Here is a 21,740-nt window from a genome sequence, read left to right on the forward strand (position 1 = left end):
CAGACTGCCCAACGTCACAGTTCCTTCAGCTATGGAAGCGTGACATCCTCTGGGAATGCTGTGATCTCTCCAAAAAGCTATTCCCTCTTGAGATTTTGCCATTCCCTTTAACTCCCGGCCCCGGACACCAACTCTGCTCCCCAGCCAGCAAACAACCCTGGCAGGAACATGCAAAGGGTTTTTTAGCTACTTGGCTGGAGCTGAACTCAGGAAGAAAGACATGGAGACCTCCCTCCCACAAATTTACATCTTAATATAATATCCATCTTCAAACCAATCATTCCTAGTTCAATTTCACTCTTTCCTAGAATGTAAATTCCTTGAGGGCACAGTTGTACCCCTGGCACCTAGAATAATAAGTAGTCTCTCAACATGTAACTTTGAATTACTAGGGGGGGAAATTTAAATGGATGGATAGATGCATGTGAGGAATGCGAGCAAATGCCCTCCTATAAAACAAATACTCCAAGAAACAGGAGAAACTTTAGAAAGTCTTTTTCATCTCAGTGAGATCTCAGCTCCATCACCTGCCAGTCCCAGGTACTCACCCTCTCTGTGGCTTGTTCCCCCCACCCACCCCTACCCCATAAAATGGGATGAAATAACTGGCCACCTCACTAAGTGGCTGCTCTGATAAAATAATTTAATAGATTTTTAAATGCTTAGAAGAGGACCTGGAACGTGACAGGCACTCAAAGTTAGCTTTTTTAGCAGTGCACAAGAGAAAGCTGTTTGTCTTTAAGGTTATTCAGCTCTGAGGTGACAGGTGAAAGAGACCTGAGCCCCAGCTCAGCTACTCAGCAGCCATGACCTTGGACAAGTTGCTCAACTTCTGTGCAACAAGTTGATTCTTCCGTGTAGAGTGAATAGGAATAAAAGTGTGTAAATCCTTAAACAATTAAATACACAGGAAAACCTATAAAGAAATAACAATGGTAATAGACTTGAACCTATTCACCTGTATCACTTGGGTTCTTTAGTTGAAACGGACTTAAGCAACTTTTAAGCAAAAAGGATATCAGGATCCACAGAACTGACAGAAGCCAGGGTCCCTTGGAGGCAGGAGCGCTAAAGCACACAACGTGAAGGTGCCCCAGATTATCTACAAAGGCAAGCCTGGTTAGTGGGTGGGAACACTGGTTGGCAGTGGCCTGCTGCTCTCTGGAGCACAGGCTCCAGGCAAGTTCAAGGCTGCTCACAGGCCGTTCCTAAGCCATCCCGCACTGCAGTTAGTAAACGTTAAAGGAGTCCAAACATGCAGAGCTTCTCAGTCACTTCCTTGAGGCTGCAGCACAACCCAAGTTCCAGGGAGAGTCCCTTAGGTCCCCACTGTCCTCTCACCCGACACTCCTAGGTTCCCAAGCCCCCAGTGTGAACACTCTGTACTCTCCAACCCAGATATGCCAGGTCAGTGGAAACAAAAAAGATTTAACTATGCCCAACTGTTACATATTTAAAATACACATAATAGGGATTCAGACTATTGATTCATTACTGGAGCTGGCTTACTCACCTTCACCAAACTTGAAAAGCATACAAAATCAACACACTTTCAAATAACTTGTGTATTCTAAGCTACATAATAAAATACTTGCATCTGACCTTAACACATGGGAGAATTGGGAAGAAAATAAAGTTTTAAAAGATGAACACATTTCACCACCCCCTCCCCTGATCAACTGAATAACATGGTAATCTTGCCAAACATTTCTGAAATTTAACCCCAAAAAATGACACCTGAAGAAGAAATAATCCATCTGAAAGACCTGGGGCAAATCATTAAAAAAAAACTGAAAAAAAACCATGGTCCATCCATGATAAATTACAGGGTTGACAGCTATTAAGAAAACATTTAAACAACACTGTCTTCCTTTTTAGTCTCATGCAAATAGTCAAAGTGGGTATTTTTTTTTTAATTTCCCAACCCACCATTCGTCAAAGAAATTATAGAAACTATAAAGCTGAAGAATAAGCACTTTAAATAAGAATTCATACTCCAAGAAAGTAAGAATCTTTCAACTTTTATTTCTAGGATACATTCATCTGGAACCTTTTTGTTTCTTTACAATTTTCCTCCTAAGATAAATGAATACAATAAAAATATAATCCAACTACCAGCAATGTTTGTAACCAGAAAAGACTCTAAAATCTCTGGTGTGATAATATAGGATTTTTTAAAAAATATAAACTTCATACCAGAAATAAAGCCTGAATATTCTCTTTTTCTTTAAAAATATAATTTTCCTTCTTTGCTCGTTCATGTAAATCTTATAATCACCATTTAGATCTAAAGTCTACTTTTAAACTAGTAATTATAATGCTATAGCACTGCTTTTTTTTTCTTTGTATCCTGTTCTGTGAACCAACTAATTGCAGGTGTTTAAAAAAAGAGATACCACTAGGTTGTAGCAAGATTCTTCAAGATGTAATGATCTTTAAAAAAAAAGACAATCCCCATTAGCAAACTGAAACCGACTTAACAAATCGCATTGTACAAAGTACTTTTGCAAACTGTAAAGCTCTAATGGGAAACATTTTTTAAATCTAATTTGGACTAGAAAGGCAGCTGAGATAGAGCATCAGGAACAGAAGGCTGTGAAGTCTTGTTCTTCCTGTTTAGATTTGGGGAGGAGATGATAAATTGCTAAGAAGTTGGGGGTAGGGGCATCCCACAAAGACTGAATGATCTGCACTTATATATGATTATTTTTCTTAAGAGAATAAAGACCAAGGGGCATAGGAGTAGCCCCAATACTTTATACCAGACTGAGAAGTCAGGCCATCCGTCTCCAACTAGAAACAAGAAATAAGTTAGACTTACTCCACTTGTAACTTCTCTACGCAGAGCTTCATTACTTGAAGTATAATCCATCTTAAAACAGTATTCCATAGTCAAACTTAAGTAGCCTGGGGATGGTTTCCTTTCTTTAGGTGAGGAAGATAATCAAAAAGCCTAATTACTAGCACAGGTACAACTACTGAACCAGAATGACACTCTCCTACGTCTAAAACAACAGCATTATCCAGAACAACTTTTTAGGGTATTTTGTAGAACATAGGAAGCTAAGCAAAGGATTAAAAAGTTTGGTAACAACAATCCCAGTGAGGGCTTGTTTGCTAGAATGCAAAATGGACATAAGAGAAACTTCTTTCCATGAGCTACCATAATGAAACTAGATGGGCCTATAAAGACAGACCCAGCAATGAAGGGCTGCAGAAACTTGGTCATCTGTACCTAGACAGACGACTAAAAGAAAGTATCAATTAAAGGATGAGTGAATGGACGAGAGGGACTGAGTCTGGGATGCTGCATAAAAAGGCTTTGCTAACAAAGTCGAGCGAGTCAGACATGATGGAAGAGGCTCTGGTGCCTCCTTTCCTCGAGTTTCTGAACGACCTCCCTGTGCACTCTGGCAGCAGACCTAGCTTAGCACAGGGAACGGGCTACATGGCCTTAGAACTTCTCTTTTGGCCCTTTGATTATTCCTTTCTTTAGTGCCGTCTTTCCCCAAGAGAATATTCAGGCCAATTTTGTTTTTGTTTTTTCTGCATTAGTAAGAATTATAAACTAGCAATTTAGAATACCCCTCTCGCTGAAGTATCTTATGTTAGTATATAATACCTTGAGTAATAGGAACGTAGAATTTAAATGTGATTTACACGAGTCAAACAAGCCCATGTCATACTTCGATGATTCCACATTAATAAAACTTAGCTATGATATGTAAAAACTATTTTTTGCCAAGGTTTTAACTATTGGACTTTAAACCAACTGTAATATTCCATATAAAGTTCATATATATTGCAGTAACATGCCTTCATGTTTTCTACATACAACAAAGTAAGATTTTTTTTAATATACATATATTTTTAAACCATTTCACTCCCTTTTACAATCATACCTTCAGTCCAACACTTAAAATATAAACCCAAACTGTCAATGAAAACAACAGTGGACCAAGTGATAGCATCATTTAAATGAAACAATAACGCACGAAAAGGTCAGCATTAAAACTTAGAAAATAAACATAAACCGCTTCATTGGAAAATTGCTTATATGCCTGATGTGTTCAAAAATGAACCTCATACAAAATAGATCCCACTGTGCTATTAAGACACTCACTCCTTTCTTATTTTCTCATTCCGTGAAGCATGTCTCACTATTTTTTACTGAGGTTTATACAGGGATTAGTTATCCTAACAGCAGAGATTAATATTAAATACACAGCCTATTCCAAAACTGGCATATGCTCCCAACAACTGTTTTGTGTGCTCCCTGAATTATAAAATAGTCCAATCTTTCGGAGCATAAAAATGAAAGGGCTTAAATCTTTTCATACACAGTGCGCATTAAATGGTATAAATTAAGACAGTAAGGTGGAAAAAAGGAATAAGATGGTACAGTAAATTTTCTTTAAACAATCCCATATTAGACAGTTCTGTCAATGATATAATTCAACCAGATCATGAAAAAAATTATCAGAATTTGTACCAATTTCTTGGAGATGCTAATAAAACATTAAATATACATATTTATTTGTATATTTATTTGAAGAAATCTTTGGTAGCAATTGTGTTTCTTCTACATTATAGGACTTTTCAAAATAAATGTCGAAATTAATTTACTAATTTGCATATGAAAGATATATTATGATACTATTCTTTTGGTTTTCCCATAAAATGTACTTGAACCTATGAACTTGCACTAATCATGCACTTAAACACAGTATCTGTTTAACTCATGTACATATAAAATGAGACTAATACCAGAAAGAAATTAGACAGTAATGAGAATCAATGACAAAACATAACAATAACAACTGTTCTTAAGAAATTTATTTTTAAATTATAAGATTACAATGCTTTGATTATGCAAAATAGCATAATGGAAATTAAACCAAATCAATAAACCAAAAGAGAAAGAAAACTTAGTTTTCTTTAGTATCAGTACTTAAACCATCATTATAAGTGTCTGACGTCCCAGTCACGTCTTATGTAGACATAAGCATAATCATTTCAAATGTTTCACTTGTGGGTTTCTCATTTTCAACTTTTATGAACTGTAATATAATTTATTTCAAATCCTATTATACTTAGTGTTTATACTGCAACAGCAGCAAACCTCACATGTGCCGTCAATTGTGGAATCGGGGCACTGCTTTTAGCCGCAGACAAAAATTATACACTGCATTCAGTACAGTAAGAGTACGTTATATTAACCAGAGCGTAGAATTTAGTACATTTATTGCAGGATTGGTATTTTTTTCCCTTTGAACTGAACCAGCTGAGCTTCTGAGCTGACATTACTGCTGTGGATAGTAAGGCTGCTGTGGGGGCTGAGGGAAGGGGTATGAAGGCTGCTGGGGTCCTGGGTATGGAGGCTGTCCAGGGCTCTGGTGATACACTGGCGGAAATGGCATGTTATACTGGCTGTATGCATAAGGATTATAGCCCATGGGCATGGGCATTTGGCAGTACCTGATGGGAAGAAGAAAACAAAAGAACTGGATTGGTAAATCAAATATTGAAAAATATGAAACATGTAACAATTACTCTAACACCAAGTTTTTTCAAGACGGCCATTTTTCTCTATTGCTCAGTCTATTAGTGACCAAGTGGAGAGAAAAAAACAGCTGTTTCAAGGTACTTCTTAGCGAAAAATGTTCCTATCCTATTATTAATTGAAGTGAAAGAATATCAAGTTCACTGTAATGAGCACAAATTTATTATTTATAAATTTCTAATACGGGGAAGACAGAATGTACAAAGTTTGAAGTACATCTTAAAAAGTAGTCAATGTCTTGATTTTTAAGATTAACAAATTATCACAAAGAAAGTTCATCTTTAAGAAAGCACATTCCATAATTAGATTTCTGTTCAACAGTTTATCAGAATATCAAAGTTCAGAGTACAGGTACGTAAATAAGGCCTTATCAGTCTTGCTATGCTAAGCTCAGAAAAGCCACCTATTTATCACCTAAATAAACAAGACCAAGAAAAGACATTCTGAATTCCATACAGAAGTGACGTATAAACCCAATATGTAAAAACTAAAAACATAAATTGTTTAAATAAGCTTGGGAAATGACTATCCAACTACTCAAATAAAGTGACTATACAATTATCTGTATTTCTGTATGAGCTGACAGTATAACTTATTCTTCATGACACCTCCACTAAAGGGATGACTGTTTTATAAGACTAATCAGAGCTACCGTAAAAACATTAGCCAAGTCACTGGGCTATACAAACGTTCGGCCTTACCCGGGATATCCTGGATAGGTAGGATAGGGGGGCCCCTGGGCCTGTGGAAGAGGAGTGGAACCCGGAGTCTGTGATGGAGCTGGTGCAGTGGTGCCAGCGCCCACTGGAGCTGGAGCAGTAGCAGGAGGAGCTCGATTTGCTGGAAGCACAGGAGGTGGAGGCCGGGCTGGGGGCTGGGGCTTAGTAGGCTGTAAGAAAAAGTCGGCACTGGCTACAAAATGTTTCACGTTTCTCTCAACTTGTTATTAAAGGGCATATGAGAAACTCTAGAATCCAACCAGATATATTTCAAATTCCCGTTCTTAATGCTGGCTTATTACTCTAGAAATGTATCACAGTTGAGGAATAATTCTCTAATTTGTGGGTACACCACAGCCACCGCTCTGTTCCTGATGCCTAATATTTTAATCACTTACTGCTCACTGCTGCTCCCACCAATGGTTAGACATCTAAGGTGGGAGGAAGGAGGTCAGGTACAGTTTATTACTACAATCTCCACCTGGCCCCAACATGTTTTTATATGAAAATTTTCAAACACCAGAAAACTTACAAGAACAGTATAATAAACAATCATGTATTTACCAATTAAATTAAGTAATTATTAACATTTGGCTATATTTGTTTCATCTATAGTTATCTATGTCCATGTATTTCTCTATCTATACATTTGCAGAACCATTTGAAAGTTGCAAACTTCAAGACACCAGCCCTAGAGACGTTAGCATATAAGTCCTTTCTCCTACATTATCACAATACCATTTCACCCTCAGAAAATTAACAATTATTCCTAATATCATCAAGTATCCATTTCAATTCAAGTTTCCCTATTTATGACAAAAAAGCTCTTAAAGGTATTTTTATGAACCAAGATTCAATCCAAGTTCCTATATTACATTTGATTATTATGAATCTTTCCTCTTTTAATCTAGAATATGCCCTCCACCTGCTTTTTTTTCTTTCTATGACATTTACTTTTAGAAAAGACCAAGCCAGGTGCCTCACAGGATGTCCCACTTCTACATTTGTCCAATTGTTTCCTCAGGCACAGGTTAAATTTTTGTTTTATCACTGTATTTGCTATGAACTGAAAGCTGGTTCTAAAGACCTGATTAGATTTTTGGCAAGAATTCATGGGTGATGCTGGCTTCTTCATATTGCAAAACATCAGAAGGGTGGGCCACCTGATGAAAATGGTGAGACCAGATTTCTCCAATGTCAAGTCTGTTTTATCCTTTACAGCAAGCCAGCTGTCACTGATGTAGAAACTTCCACTTGAGAAATGTGTTTGTTTACTGACCGTCATTGTTCTTGGTGCTGGAGTTGGAGGGGTGGGCATTTGTCCCCCTGGTGAGGACTGATATGCAGGCGTCGGAATTGAAGGAGCACTGGGTTCTCTGGCAATGCTTTGTTGCAAGTCCCTTATTAAAGACACAAGTGTTAGACATTAACATACACACATGTGTGCAGACACACACATAAAACCAACACATTAAAAAAACAGGTCTTTTTCTTACTTTTCTTCATACATGAAACATAGAAAATAGACTCAAAACGATGGTATATTAAAATATGCTACATTTCTTCACTAGAACTAGCTTAAATCTTCTTTCTCCCTACTACTTAATAAAATGAAGTTAGTTCTTACTCTACTTCTGAAGAGTAGGAAAGAAGGAAACTTTTCCAGAGATCATAGTTACAGCTACAGTAAGGAACACGTCAAACTCCCCAAGTGGTCCTGAAAGACTGCCTACTCTTAGTAAGAGATCATCCCCTAGATGAGAAATTCCTAACATAATACCCAACTAGAAGTTATCAGAAAACTACAACTGCTCACAGTCACCTAGCTAATATTTTAATCACTGTATTATATCAGTGTTAAAAGAAAGCAAAACAACGGGTAAGGAAGCTAACCTACTCAAACCATTTTGTAAATTTCTTAATGAAAACTTTCTAAAGATATTCCAAAAAAATGTGGCACTGAGATATTTCATATTAAAAGATTCCTCAAAATCTATTACAATTAAAATACAGTATTAAAAAACAGAAAAATACTTTAGAATCCCCCCTAACAGTAAACTGAAATCCATTCCAAAATCTCACTAAACAAAATAGATATGCTGTAAGTGGAAATTACACACCAGATTTCTAAGATTTAGTGCAGGGGGTGGAGTAAAATATTTCCTTCAGAATCTTTGCATTGGTTATACGTTGAAATGATACTATTTTGGATATATATGTATATACTAGGTTAAACAAAATCTATTACTGAAACTTATTTCACCTGTTTCTTTTAGCTTTTTTAATGTGGCTACTAGGAATTTTAAATTCTAAATTGTATACTTCACTGCATAGTATTTCACCATAAGATGTAACTTTATTTATTTCACTAGTCTTAGACACTTGATTTGTTTCTATTCTTTTACTGCTACCAGCAATATTGGACAGTTGTGCTTTAGAACATTCGTGCCCACACTACTTACAATACAATAGCTCAAAACTAAAAACTACTCAAACAGTAACACTACAGATAAATAAAATTGTAGTATATTCTCAGTGAAATATATACAGAAATGAAAATAAAAGCTCTACTGCACACAACTATATAGATAAACCTCACAAATATAATGCTGCCTGAAAGCCAATCACAGAAGAGTACATATGATTCCACTTATATACAGAACAAAAACAGGAGAAACTAGTCTACACTGTTACAGTCAAGACAGTGGTTGCCATGGGAGAATGACTGGGTGGATGCCTGAGCTATGCTTCTGGGTTGCCTAGAATGTTCTGTGTGTTGATGTAAGTGCTCATTGCAAGGTCAATCCTGACCTTTACAGCTAGGTTGCCCCACACAAGGATTGCACCAGGCTGTGTATTCAGTTTGTGAAAATTCAACAAGATATATACACTTATGTACACTTTCCTTGTGTTTTTATTCTATATTCAAAAAAATGTTTTAAAGAATTTAGGCCCTGGATATTAACAGTGATTTTAACAAAATAAACACTCAGATTTTTAAAAGCTAATATTTGGCCTACTTTTCCATCATTCATTCACCTTTCAATCACTGAGCTGAAACCACTAAACAAGTTTATGACTGTCTCAGAACTGATTTTATTTATAAGTATGCAAATAGTAACAAGCCTAATTTTCAAACTAGAGATTTGAATTATGAAATATCTGAAAAGGAGAATATTCAAAATTCTCTTCCTAAGCCATGAACTTCTATTATGCTATAAAATTCTACAAAGAGTTATGTTAGCCCATTTTACACTAAATATTTAAATGGAGAAACAGTCCAACTAGAAAGCCAATTACAATTGACAAGAAAATGATTTAAATTGAGGATCAGCAAAATTTTTTATGTAAAGAGCCAGACAATATTTTAGGATTTGCAGGATACAGGGTGTGTCTGTCACAACTACTCAGCATTGATGTTGTTAATGCAAAAGCGACCATAGATCATCTGAAAATGAAGAGAGTGGCTGTGTTCCAATAAAACTTTACTTAAAATAAAAACAAAAGTAGTGGCAGACTGGACTTAGCCTGAGGTCCCATAGTTTGCCAATCTCCAATGTAATATATCCAATTTAGATATCTTTTTCAGCTTTTTTCAGCTCTCACTTGGTCCTCGGCTACACAGAATTTAGGGAATCTGAACAGATGTCTCAATGGCTGCTGCCTTAAAGAAGGAAAGACGGGCAATAGGTCCTGCTCCAAGCTCCTGACCCTGCTTGGATCTGGGCTAGATCCATTTTTATCTATTTTACAAATTGGGCTTCTCTGTAAGATTAGTTTGAACAAAGATTTCTGCAGCTCAAAAATAAAAGGAGTGGGGGTGGCCGGTGAGCTCAGTTGGTTAGACCGTGGTGCTAATAACACCAAGTTGCCGGTTTGATGCCCACATGGGCCACTGTGAGCTGCGTCCTCCTTTAAAAAAAAAAAAAAAAGAGGGAGGGGGATTGAAAACCATGTGAAAAATAAAAAATCAGAGTACTTGATTTTGACTATAAGAACATGAAATCCCATTAATTATTTAATTTATTATAGTTTTCTGACAATATATTCATTCACATGACTCAACAACTAAAGAGTGAAAGACCCCTATCTGCCAGTTCCCACTCCATCAATCACTCCATAGTTACTAACTATTCTTTACTTATGAGTCTATCCAGAGTTTCCTTATGTATAAATAAACCAATTCAAATGTTTATTTTCTCCCCTTTTACACAAAAAACATACTTTACAAATTGTCCTTCTTTTACATTAACTATCTTAGAGATCTTTCTATATCAGTATATAGAAAACATTCTTTTTTTAAATGGTTGTATAGTATTTCACTGTACAGATGTAGCTTCATTATTTCACCAGCCATGGACATTTGTTTCTATTCTTTTACTGCTACAAACAATACAGAAATGAATTAGCTCATGCATATGTCATTTCTAGCATGTGCTAATATATCCTCAGAATAAATTCTCAAAAATAGCTGGCTTCACGGATGTATGGATTTGTAACCCTGACCTTTACAGCTAGGTTGCCCCACACAACGACTGCACCAGGCTGCACTCTCATAGCAATATATGAGACCTGTTCCCCTACCTGTGCCAACAAAGCATGCTATGCAACTTCTAGATTTTTGCTAACCTAAAAAAATGTTATTTCTGAGTGATTTTAGTTTGTATGTTTTACATTGAATGAGGTAAGAATTTTTTCACATGCTTAAGAACCACTTGTATTTCCTCATCTGCAAAATTTCTGTTTGCATCGTTTGTCAATTTTTCTATTGAGTTTTGTTATCCTCATTAATATCTAGTTCTTTATTAACTAGGTAAATAAACCTTTTACCTGATAATAAGTTTCAAGTATTTTCTCCAGTTTGCTACATTTTGACTCTGCTTATGTTACAATAAACTTACATTTTTCTTTTTTAAAGGCCTCTGAATTTTCGTCAGAGTTAGAAATACCCTTTGCATTTCAGCTTTATTAAGGAATTCTCCCAAATTCTTTTAGACTTGACATTGCATTCTATACACTTTTAAGTCTGATCCACTTGGAATTTATTCAGGTACAAAAATAACTTTTGTTTTCTAAATGACTAGCCAGTTGTCTCTAACTTCTAATTGGTTTAGGATCTTTTTTACACTAAATTCATGCATGTGTTTGAATCTTTTCCTATTTTTCTATTCTGTCTTTGGCCTAATCATGTACCAGTATTACTGTGTTTTAATGAGAGACAATATTATATATTTTAATATCTGGTGGTATTAGTTTCTCCTTGTAGTTTCTCCTTGCTGTTCTTTTTATTCAGTTTTCCTGGCTAATCTTGTTTGACTGTTTTTCTACTTGAACTTTAGGATCAATTTGTCCAGTTTCAAGTGAAAATCTGTTGATTTTATTTTAAATCAAAATTATGTTGAATGCCTCAGTTTACTCAGAATTGACGTTTTTATGAATTCGAGTCATCCTGCCTGAGAACACTTAAGTCTTCTGTGGTCTTGAATAGTGTTTCAGAGTTTTCTTCATACAGCTTTCATGTATTATATCTTTTTTGTTGCTATTATAGCTGAGGTCTTTTCCACCATTATATCTTCTATATGTTTGTTTATATGAAAGTCATTGATTTCTGCAGATTATTTTTATTTTTGGTAATAATTCTTTCATTATCTGCAGTTTTGGGATTGACTCTCTTGGGTTTTCAAGTTGTACAAACAATACCTGTAAGTAGGGATAGTTTTACCTCTTCCTTTCCAATTTTTGTATTTCTAATTTCTTTCTGTGTCTAATTGTGTTGGCTGGTACTGCCAATATGTGATTAAATAGTAATGTTGATTGTGGGCTTCTGAAGTCTGTTCCTAACTTCAGGGGGAATGTTTACAGTGTTTCGCTATTAACCATGATGCTGGCTTTTGTGCAAATATAGACAGACAGACAGACACATGTGAATGTTTTTTCACGTGAAGGAAGTATCCATCTACTCCTATTTTATTGAATACCATTCTAGTTGTTTTCTCACATGCTTTTTCTTCATCTAGGAAGGGAATCTTTTTCTCCATAGATGCAGAAATACTAAACCAGTCATTGCATTATTGGAGTAACCGCCCTCTTCCCCTTGGTCATGGTTCTGTTTTAACATACTGCTGAATATCGATGGCAAGTATTTTATTTACGACTTTTGTACTCATAAATAAAACTAGTCTGAAGACTGTGCTTTGTTTTAATCTTTGTCAGATTTTCTTCTCAACAGGAGTAATGCAGGGTTTTGTTTTTTGTTTTTTTAAAGGTCTGGAACCATTTAAAAATCATTCTATTAGGTTGGTGCAAAATTAACTGCGGTTTCAAAGGTTAAAAATAATTGCAAAAACCGCAATTACTTTTGCACCAACCTAATAATTATTTGGTTTTTAGTAGAAATACCCTCTAAACTCAACTGGCCCTGCTCTTTCTTAAGAGTGGAGGTAGCTCCTTGATAACTCCTCCCATCACTTCAATGGGAAACTGTTTAAACATAGACAGAGAAGTAAATAAAAGTGTGGTTGGCTGAAGGGCTCAAGAAAGGCTCATGAGTGTAATAGTCTGCGAGTTTCCTTACGTTCATTACTAATGAACATATGGCTTTGTATATACCTGAAGGAGAGTTTGACCAGATATAAAATCTTTGGCTCATATTTGCTTTCCTTTAGTTCCTACAGCAATCACTCCACTCTCTTCTAGCATGCAGTGCTGCCAGCCTAAATATTTTTTACGTTTTACAAATTGACTTGATTTTTTTGCCTGACTGCCTGAAGGATAATGCCATTGTCTTTTAAGGCTAACAATTCATATGCCTTGGTGCTAGCCGTTCTTGTTAACTTTCCTCAACCACAAGATACATCCTTTCAACAAAGCCTTCACTTATTTCAGGAAAAGGTTCTTGAGTATTATCATTAAATATTTGTTTTATTCACCGTTTTGATTTTTCTTCTTTAAGGGGAACGCAATCTTGCATATATTGGATCTTCTTTGCCCATTTCTAATTCTTTTTAACTCTCTCTTTACTTTGGTTTCACTTTTCTTTGATTTCCTCATTTCTACTCTGTATGTTCCTGTTTTCTTCACTATCCATATTCTCCTTTTGTGCTCCTCCCCATTCCATCTTATATCTGTAATGTTTTTGCTCTTCGTCTTTCCTGAATTCTGACACTTCGCATTTTATCACCTCCTGTTTACTCACCACCTTGAGTTCTGGCATTTCTGTTTTTGGTGTGCCTTAGCGAGACTGCTTTCTAACCATTTTTGTTTGTTTGTTTGTTTGTTTGTTTGTTTTATTTATTTAGTTAGTTAGTTAGTTTCAGGTGCACAAGACAAGGCAAAACTTAGACATTTATCATTTATATCCCTCACACTGTGTGAACCCCCCTTCCCCCCATCCACTATCCCTCTGTATGTTCCCAAAACCTCTCACCTTCCCCTTATCCCCACCCCCCCGCCCCTCTAGCAACCCTCTGTTTTTCCTCCATGTTTCCAAAACTGTTTCTGATTAGTTCATTCACTTATTGTTTGTTTTTTAATTCATGGTGAAATATTAGCTCAGAATTTTCATCTGTTCTGTGATAATATTCCGGTGAATGTTCTTCATCTATTAAGTTTTGTTATTCACTTTTTCACCTAAATAAATATGGTATCTTCATTTTGATGCTATGTCAACTCTGTACTGATTATTCAGCATGGAATGAGTCCTATATTACTCGCCCAGCTTTCTCAGTAGGCTCCTTCAGAAAGTGATTTTGCTGATCTGAGCTGTTCACTCTGTCTTCCCCATGTTCTGTACGTCTAGTTTATGTAGGGAACCTATTTGTAACTTCAAGGTAATCTGCCTATGTTATTGGCATTTCCTGAGATCTGCCACTTTGAACTGTTTTGTTATCATTTCTGTGACATTACTGTACTTCCTACATCTAGAGTTTCTGCTTTTTATCCTTTTGTTCCCAGATCATGCAGTTGTTTGCTTGTTGCTTTGTAAAATACCCAGGAGAAAAGGAAGGAAATTGCTCTCTCATACTGCCAAGTTCAAACCCTTATGGAGTTAAAGTACCAAAGGAGTGGCATATCTGAAAAACTTAAAAGTCTCCACATGAATTTCTTAAAAGAAAAATCCTTTAAATACAATTTGATACACAAAATAAACTTACTTTAAGAGTTCATCTCTTTCTGTCTTCCGTGCAAACACTATATCACTGCATTTGTTCTGGAACCTGAGCAGGATTTCAGTCAGCTCATTGTAAAACTATAAGCAAAGAACAAATATAGGTAATAAATCAGAACAATTTTTTAATCTAAGGAGGAACACAATCTAGAGCTCATTTGTCAATAATGTTTAAAACTAAAGAATTAAAATCTTCTGTATGAGATACAGTCATACCATTTAATTCCAACAACTTAGTGTTAAATATGACCTAAGATTCCTAAAGGAAATAAAAACAATAAAATTACTTTTAGAGAATATGGTAACCAAAAATTAAATGGCAACAAGGTAAAATTTTCATAATCATAAATATTTCCCCAATTCCTAGAGAAAAATAAACTATCTCATAAAGACACTAAACTTATTTAATTGGAAGGACTAGATTTGCAGGTTCACTTCAGAAATGCAGGTGTCATTCCAAAAACCCTTAGAAGAATTTCCCACGGATCTCTGGAGTTTTTCTCTGCTTGTCTATTTCAACGAAGCATTTTAAACCAAATTAAAATGGTATTTTACTATCCTGTCTACTTTGGAAGGCTTTGCAGTATTTCTACCCTCTCTTCAGGGGGTTATACATTATATCTACTATATTTACTTCAAGGTAACTTTATTCAATGATCCTTATGGAGTTAAAGTACCACAGGAGTGGTATATCTGAAAAACTTAAAAATCACTTGTTCCCTCGTAAGCAAAGTATCAGCTTGGTGCAAAAGTAATTGCAGTTTAAAAGGTTAAAAATAACTGCAAAAACTGCAATTACTTTTGCACCAACCTAATAATTGGTAAAAAAAAAAACCACATTATTTATATATATATATATATATATATATATATATATATATATATATATATATATATATATATATAAAAAACATATATATATATAAAAAAACATATATATATATATAAAGCATTTCCCTAAACTTTTTAAAAGAGAGGCAATTAAATACTTAAAATATATTTAGTAAGCACTCTGAGATTCAGGCAGGTTACAACTCTATCATCATCCAAACCATTAGCACAGAGTATAAAGGCCGTACTCACCCATCTTCTCACCACAGATCAACTTTGACTACTCTGTTTCCTCAGAATTCACTCAAATTGGTCAACTTTCCACCCCCCCAAAAAAATGTCATTGGCTTTTGATATCTCTGTGCTAATTCCTGCTACACCAAATGCCCATAACCCTTTCTGCCTGGTGAAATACACAATTCATCAAAGTTCCCATGAAATGTTGCCACCTTCATTAACCTCATAATACACTTCTCTGAGGCAAAATTTAACAAATTAAAGCTAACAAATCTGAGGCAAAGAATAATTCGGTCCAACTGGAAAAAAGAATGAACTTTCCAAACTTTATTTTTACATCTATACTGGTTAGCTAGTTTCTTTTGTGCATCATACCTTTGTGCCCTCCTTCAAATTAGCTACAAGTTCAACAAAGTTGTCATAGGCAGTAGCTAAATTCTTCAAAACTTCTTCTCTTAAGTTAGCTTCGTTGTTAGATTGTTTCATTTTAGAAAATTCCTGGTGTGAGACCTTGTTAAAAGAAAGATTTATGTATCAAATTTACACATTTATTTATCAAATTAATACAGCTCCTAACATTTTTATTGATATTTTTCTAACTATGAAAATCATACATGACTACATTCAGGAATTACTAGAAATTTACCTAATATTTCTTCTGGAGTAGCGCAGTGCTTTATATTTTTCCTTAAGTAAAAATACCACAAATTCAGTACGTGTCAAAACATAATCGATAATGATTATGGATTTCTATTAGTATGTAACATTTGCAAAAAAGACAATCCTAAACGAACACAGATTTATTCCAGGCTCATCCTTTCTGTAATTTTTTAAAAACATAAATCTTACTAAAGTACATAACCTTCACCTGAATATTTTTAAGAAGGCCTTCCTGTTTCTTCAGAGATTCTTGGACTTTAGTTGTAAGACCTCCGTAGATTCGATCCAGTTCAGTAACAGAAAGAGCTTCTTCATTTATCATACCATCTTGAGCCAAAGCCGTCAAAAATTTACTTGTCATGTCAAAATTCACTGATTTCAGGTCATTCTCCAGACCCTCTCTTTCCTTCTTTACTTCATCAAGATTTGTCAATAAAGATTTTAAGACATTTACAACCTAAACAACAATAACAAAAACGCTTAATTGCCACAAAAAAAGGAAACCAAACCAGAAGCCAATTTCAAGGAAATTATATACAAAGGCTCATCATACAGTCAGGAAAAGATGATTTCTCAGAGAGCCAAGTATAAATCATATATCAGATTTATTTAGATATAGACATTGTAGCTTTGGTGAACTCAGATTGTAACAGCAACAGCAGTAACACTGGCAAGAGTTACAATGTACTGATCATTTATTATGGGCGAGGCACTGTCCTAAGCACTGTGAACATAGGGAGTAACTAGAATACAGTACCCAATTCACAGAAGACATTCACTACACAGAAATGATTAGTATAGGATAGCAATAGTATTTGCATAATTACCCATTACTCAGTGTATATATCATGTTACTTTAAATATAACCACCTCAATTCACATCTGCAATTTTAAAAAGATGCCAGTAAGAAAGAAATCAGCGATCCATTGTGCACGGATAATGGCTTGACCATAGCTTTCACAGATGACTGGCTGCATCAAAATGCATCTCCTCACCTCGCTGCCCTGCATGGTCTTTGCTGGGTTAGCAGAAGGGATGGCAGCATTCAGCTCAGGTTCTGGCTTACACAGAAGTGCAATGGTGTCACGGTGAGACTGGTAACGTTCTTTCACTTGTCCATCTGCTTGCACAGCTTTATCCAGAACTGCTCTGAAGTTGGTTCCCTCTGTGGGAAAAAAGAATGTTCTCAGAGGACAGCGTTGATGTGAACAGTAATGTTTCTGGGCTGGTTGTATTTTTGTTCTGTTCTCCTTCTACAGGCCCCAAGCCTATACTTAAATTTCAGCATTTTGGAGCCCCTCTCTTAGGAGGCTTCTGACCTTTTTTTCTCCTTCTACAGGCCTCAAGTCACTAAATAGAAACTCAGCTCCTGTCAGTCTTTGCATTTTTGTTTTTGAAAAGCCAATTGTAAAGCAAAAGCACAGTTATACCTTAAAATACAATCGTGGTTACTGTCCACCAAATAAAAGCTAATTGACAGTCATCTAATCTTTTCCTACAACTCGTGCATATTGAAAGAAATCATTCAGCCCAAAAACTATTACAACTTATTTTATAAGTCCTCCTTTCTCAAAGGATTACTGCTTCAGCTTTACATAAAATAACAGCAGATATATTTTTAGAAAAATCTCAATAGCATTAATTCCTTTTACAGAGATAAATAAAACAAGGTACCATGAAGACATCACTTAACAAGCAAAAAATCTTAAAGTTCTAAACATAATTTGGCTTCAAATTAACTGTTGAAACTCAACGTTTACCACCCACGATTCACTACTAAGTGAAATGTAATTACAAAACGAAACACACAACATGATCTCATTTATGTCTTTAAAATATGCACAGGGCTTGGAACAGGAAAAGAGTTATAGGATCATTTTAATTTTTACTTTATACCCTTCTTAAGAATCTGAAGTTCTTATAATGAACATGGATTACCTTTGTCATTTTTTTATCTTACACTGAACTGAGGAAAAACACCTAGGTTTTTCTAATGGCACACAGCAGCAGTAAAATCAGATTTAAAATTGAACCTAATTTAATCAAGCAAAAATGTGGATCCAGTTTGAGACTTTGTTCATATGAAAGTCATTTATGCACATTTTTACCTGCTCTTAAAGGCTTGTAGAGTTCATTGGATGGTGTCCTTTGCCAGCGTTCCTTGAATTTTGCTCTTAAATCGTTGTCAGTTGCTTCTTCTTCATCCAACAACCTTAATGACTTTTAACGAGGAAGCAAAGCAACAAAGAGCTATTTCTGCTGTAAAACTTTTAAACATTTTTTAAATGATCATACTCAAAACAGGTGAGAATTAGTGAGATGGGAATACTCTTAATGGTTAGAATATAAATCGGTACAATTTTTGTTGCAGAAATCGATGTTATAATGTATTTAACAAAAAATCTTATAAAATTTAAGGCTAGGTTAGCCATTTCTCTACTCAGCAAAGTTAAAAAGGAAGAATAATTAAGAGGTTATGTACTTCCATATATAAGACTACTTTAAACAAAGGTTTACTTTTAAGATAAAAATAGAGAGCCTTTGGACATCAGAAGCCATAAACAAAGAAAAATCTGATAAATTTAACTACGTGAAAACAAAAGATCTGGATTTCTATCCCAATACAACTGAAAATTAACATAAAAAATTGAAAACTAATATATAAAAAATGCCTTTTTAATGCACAGTTGGGAAAATAGGATGGTAGGCAGCCAGAAACATAAGAAAGTACTAATCTACCAGTAGAACCAAGTGCTAGAGTCAATGGTATATAGTATAGAGCAGGTCTGCAAACTTTTCTGTGAAACACCAGGATTTGTGGGCCACAGTCTCTGTTACATAGTCTTATTTTTTTTTACAACCCTCTACAAATGGTAAGAATCATCCTTCACTAGTGAACCATATAAAAATAGGCCACCAGTCCTTAGTTCACCAGCTCCGTAGTTCACTACTGGCTTCAAGTGTAAATTTATCAGAACACGAATAGGAAACAAGAAACATGGGTGGGGCTAATAAGAGTAGGAGGTGAGATCAAAGGCACTGTCCTCACTCATACTGGGACACTTTCAAATACAGCCAGTAGATGAATTTTTAAAAGTAAAACTGCCCAATAGAAGGAAACTCAGCTGTCCGAACCTTGGCTCTAAATAGAAAAGTATCACCTAAGATTCCTAATCAGAAGCCTGAACATAGGACTGGAAATCACACTACCTGTGTGACACAAAGTCCAGAACTGATTATAAAAGAGAAACCACACACACACACACACAAAAAAAAAACTTCAAGTTTAAAGAGGTGTCAGATATATAATGCCTTTTCATAGCAGAAGCAAACAAAAAACCTCTCTAGAAGAATTCACTTTAAACCCAGATCTCAAAGAATTTCCACAAATAAAGTTCCAAGAAATGTGAACCCACAATAAAAATAAAAAATATCATTGAACATTAAATGCAACGTACTATTCTGGGCTGGATCTTGAAAGAGAACAACAGAGTAACTGGTAAAATGCGAGTAGCAATATTGTACCAATGTTTATGTCTTCGTGTTAACAAATGTACCATGGCTACATAATACATAAGGCTTTAACTTTTAGGGAAGCTGAGTGAAGAATACTAAATTTACAACTTTTCTGTAAATCTAAAATTATTCCAAATTTAAAGTTTCCTGGAAAGGAAAAAGTAAAATTACCTCTACTTGCAGATTACATGACCTTATCTACAGAAAATCTTATGGAATCCACAAAATAACTATTAGAGATAATAAATGAATTTGGTAAAGTTGCAGAATACAAAATCAACATACAAAAATCCGTTATTTCTATATTCCAGCAATGAACAATCCAAACAGAAAATAATGAAAACAATCCCATTTATAATAGCATCAAAAAGAATAAAATACTTAGGGATAAATTTAACCAAGAAGGTACAAGTCTTGTACACTGAAAACTGCAAAATACAGTTGAAAGAAATTAAAGACCTCAATAAACGGAACGACATCCTCTGTACACAGACTGGAAGACTTAATACTCCCCAAATTGATCTGAACATTCAATGCAGCCCCTACCAAACTTCCAACTTTAGGATTTTCTATATATAAGGTCAAATCAGAACCACAATGAGATACCACTTCATACGCACAGGAATGACTATAAGTACATCTACACAGGTAAGCAGTAACGTTGACTGTATAATTAATGTAGAATCCCTCATAAATCAGATTTCCCAGGGCAATAATGCAGTAAGTTGCTATTTCAGTTCCGTAACCTTTTTCAGTAATTAATTTGCATTGAACGGTGAATAACTACCACTACCATCATCATATCAGTTATAATAATTGCAATATTATCATCACCATAGTAATATAACAGCAATAGTAATAATAGCTATAATTTATTAAGCACATACTGTGTGCCCCATAAGCGAGACATGTCACTGTTTTAGTTTAGTTCATCCTTTAAATAACCCCAGGAGGTAAATATTCTCATCCCCAAGGTTCACACTATCATAAGTACTCTGCCCCTACCCCCAAAGTACTTAGAAATGATGTAAATACAATATCCTCTGAAAGTTAACTGAAAAATCAAAACTATCAGGGGTGAAGGTATTGATAACACAAGTCACCTAAGAGAGACGTGACTCCTAAATTGGCAAAAGCCAATGTAACCAGCTTGAATATACTTATAGCTGAAGAAAGAAATGTATCAATTAGGGGAAAGAGTGGAAGGCATAGTAAAAGGAGAATAACATTGGCAAACAGTTGGCTTCAACCAGAAAAGTAAATTTAGTGTTCCATTCCTATTGGCAAGATGCCCTCTCTGCTGGAAGATGGATGCAGTGGGCTTATGAAACATTTGATGGCCTAACTTTCTTTGATTCCAGGCTCAACAAGAAGCCGAATATTTAGTATAAAAGAAATCATTAATTATAAAGACTTTGAACAGTTTGTGTGATTATATACTAGTATTAGACACTGGTCACGTGAGTTTCATTTGTGTGCATTTACATACCCCTGTAGACATGTATGAACCCATTCTCACTCAATCGAAATTCTCCTTAAGGCTCAAGACCAGGCTCTGGGCCACAGTGAATTCGCCAAGATGATGAGTGAAACCCACAGGAGGAAGGCGCCAGTCCTAACCCCTGCTGGACACCAAGGGGTCAAAGTGGTTTTATTTGAAAAGCAAATCTCTGAAAACATACCTCATCTAGGATTTCTCTATTTCTTTGTAGTAGTTCAGGTAGCTCTTTGATCAACTGATCAACTGTCTGGATGCCTCCCTGTTTAATCACAGATGAGGACTTAGTCAATATAGACTTAGGTACGGTATCTCCAGATACATCTTCAATTGCTGCTGGAAGATTAAGGGAAGCTAACACCCTGAAAAAATGAAATACATTAATTAAAACATTAATTTCCTATATCCAAATCAATAGCAATGGAGTTAGCACCCCAAAAGTGGATAAGCCTTATCAATAGAAAAACAAGGCAAAAACAAAAGATCAGTGATTGATAAAATTAAAGCAAAATTATTAAAGAATTATTTAATTTTACAGTTCAGAGTTA

At 35.3% G+C, this 21,740-nt stretch overlaps 1 protein-coding gene across 2 annotated transcripts in view; it reads right to left on the reverse strand.

The window, feature by feature from the left end:
* Positions 1-2,005: 2,005 nt before the first annotated feature.
* PDCD6IP (programmed cell death 6 interacting protein) overlaps positions 2,006-21,740 on the reverse strand; it is a 51,293-nt gene continuing 31,558 nt past the window's right edge. Inside the window, exons 10-18 of one of the 2 annotated variants that reach the window (XM_019727688.2) lie at positions 21,377-21,554; positions 18,287-18,398; positions 17,174-17,343; positions 16,386-16,634; positions 15,893-16,027; positions 14,436-14,530; positions 7,562-7,682; positions 6,265-6,452; positions 2,006-5,478 (exon numbers count right to left, since the gene is read on the reverse strand). In XM_019727688.2, coding sequence (XP_019583247.1) covers positions 5,304-5,478; positions 6,265-6,452; positions 7,562-7,682; positions 14,436-14,530; positions 15,893-16,027; positions 16,386-16,634; positions 17,174-17,343; positions 18,287-18,398; positions 21,377-21,554 — 1,423 coding nt within the window. In that variant the 3' untranslated portion in view covers positions 2,006-5,303. The remainder of the gene's footprint in view (positions 5,479-6,264; positions 6,453-7,561; positions 7,683-14,435; positions 14,531-15,892; positions 16,028-16,385; positions 16,635-17,173; positions 17,344-18,286; positions 18,399-21,376; positions 21,555-21,740) is intronic. The other variant, XM_019727687.2, reaches the window with a different exon arrangement.

The sequence above is a fragment of the Rhinolophus sinicus genome, linkage group LG10, assembly GCF_036562045.2.
Source record: "Rhinolophus sinicus isolate RSC01 linkage group LG10, ASM3656204v1, whole genome shotgun sequence".
Classification (NCBI taxonomy): domain Eukaryota; kingdom Metazoa; phylum Chordata; class Mammalia; order Chiroptera; family Rhinolophidae; genus Rhinolophus; species Rhinolophus sinicus.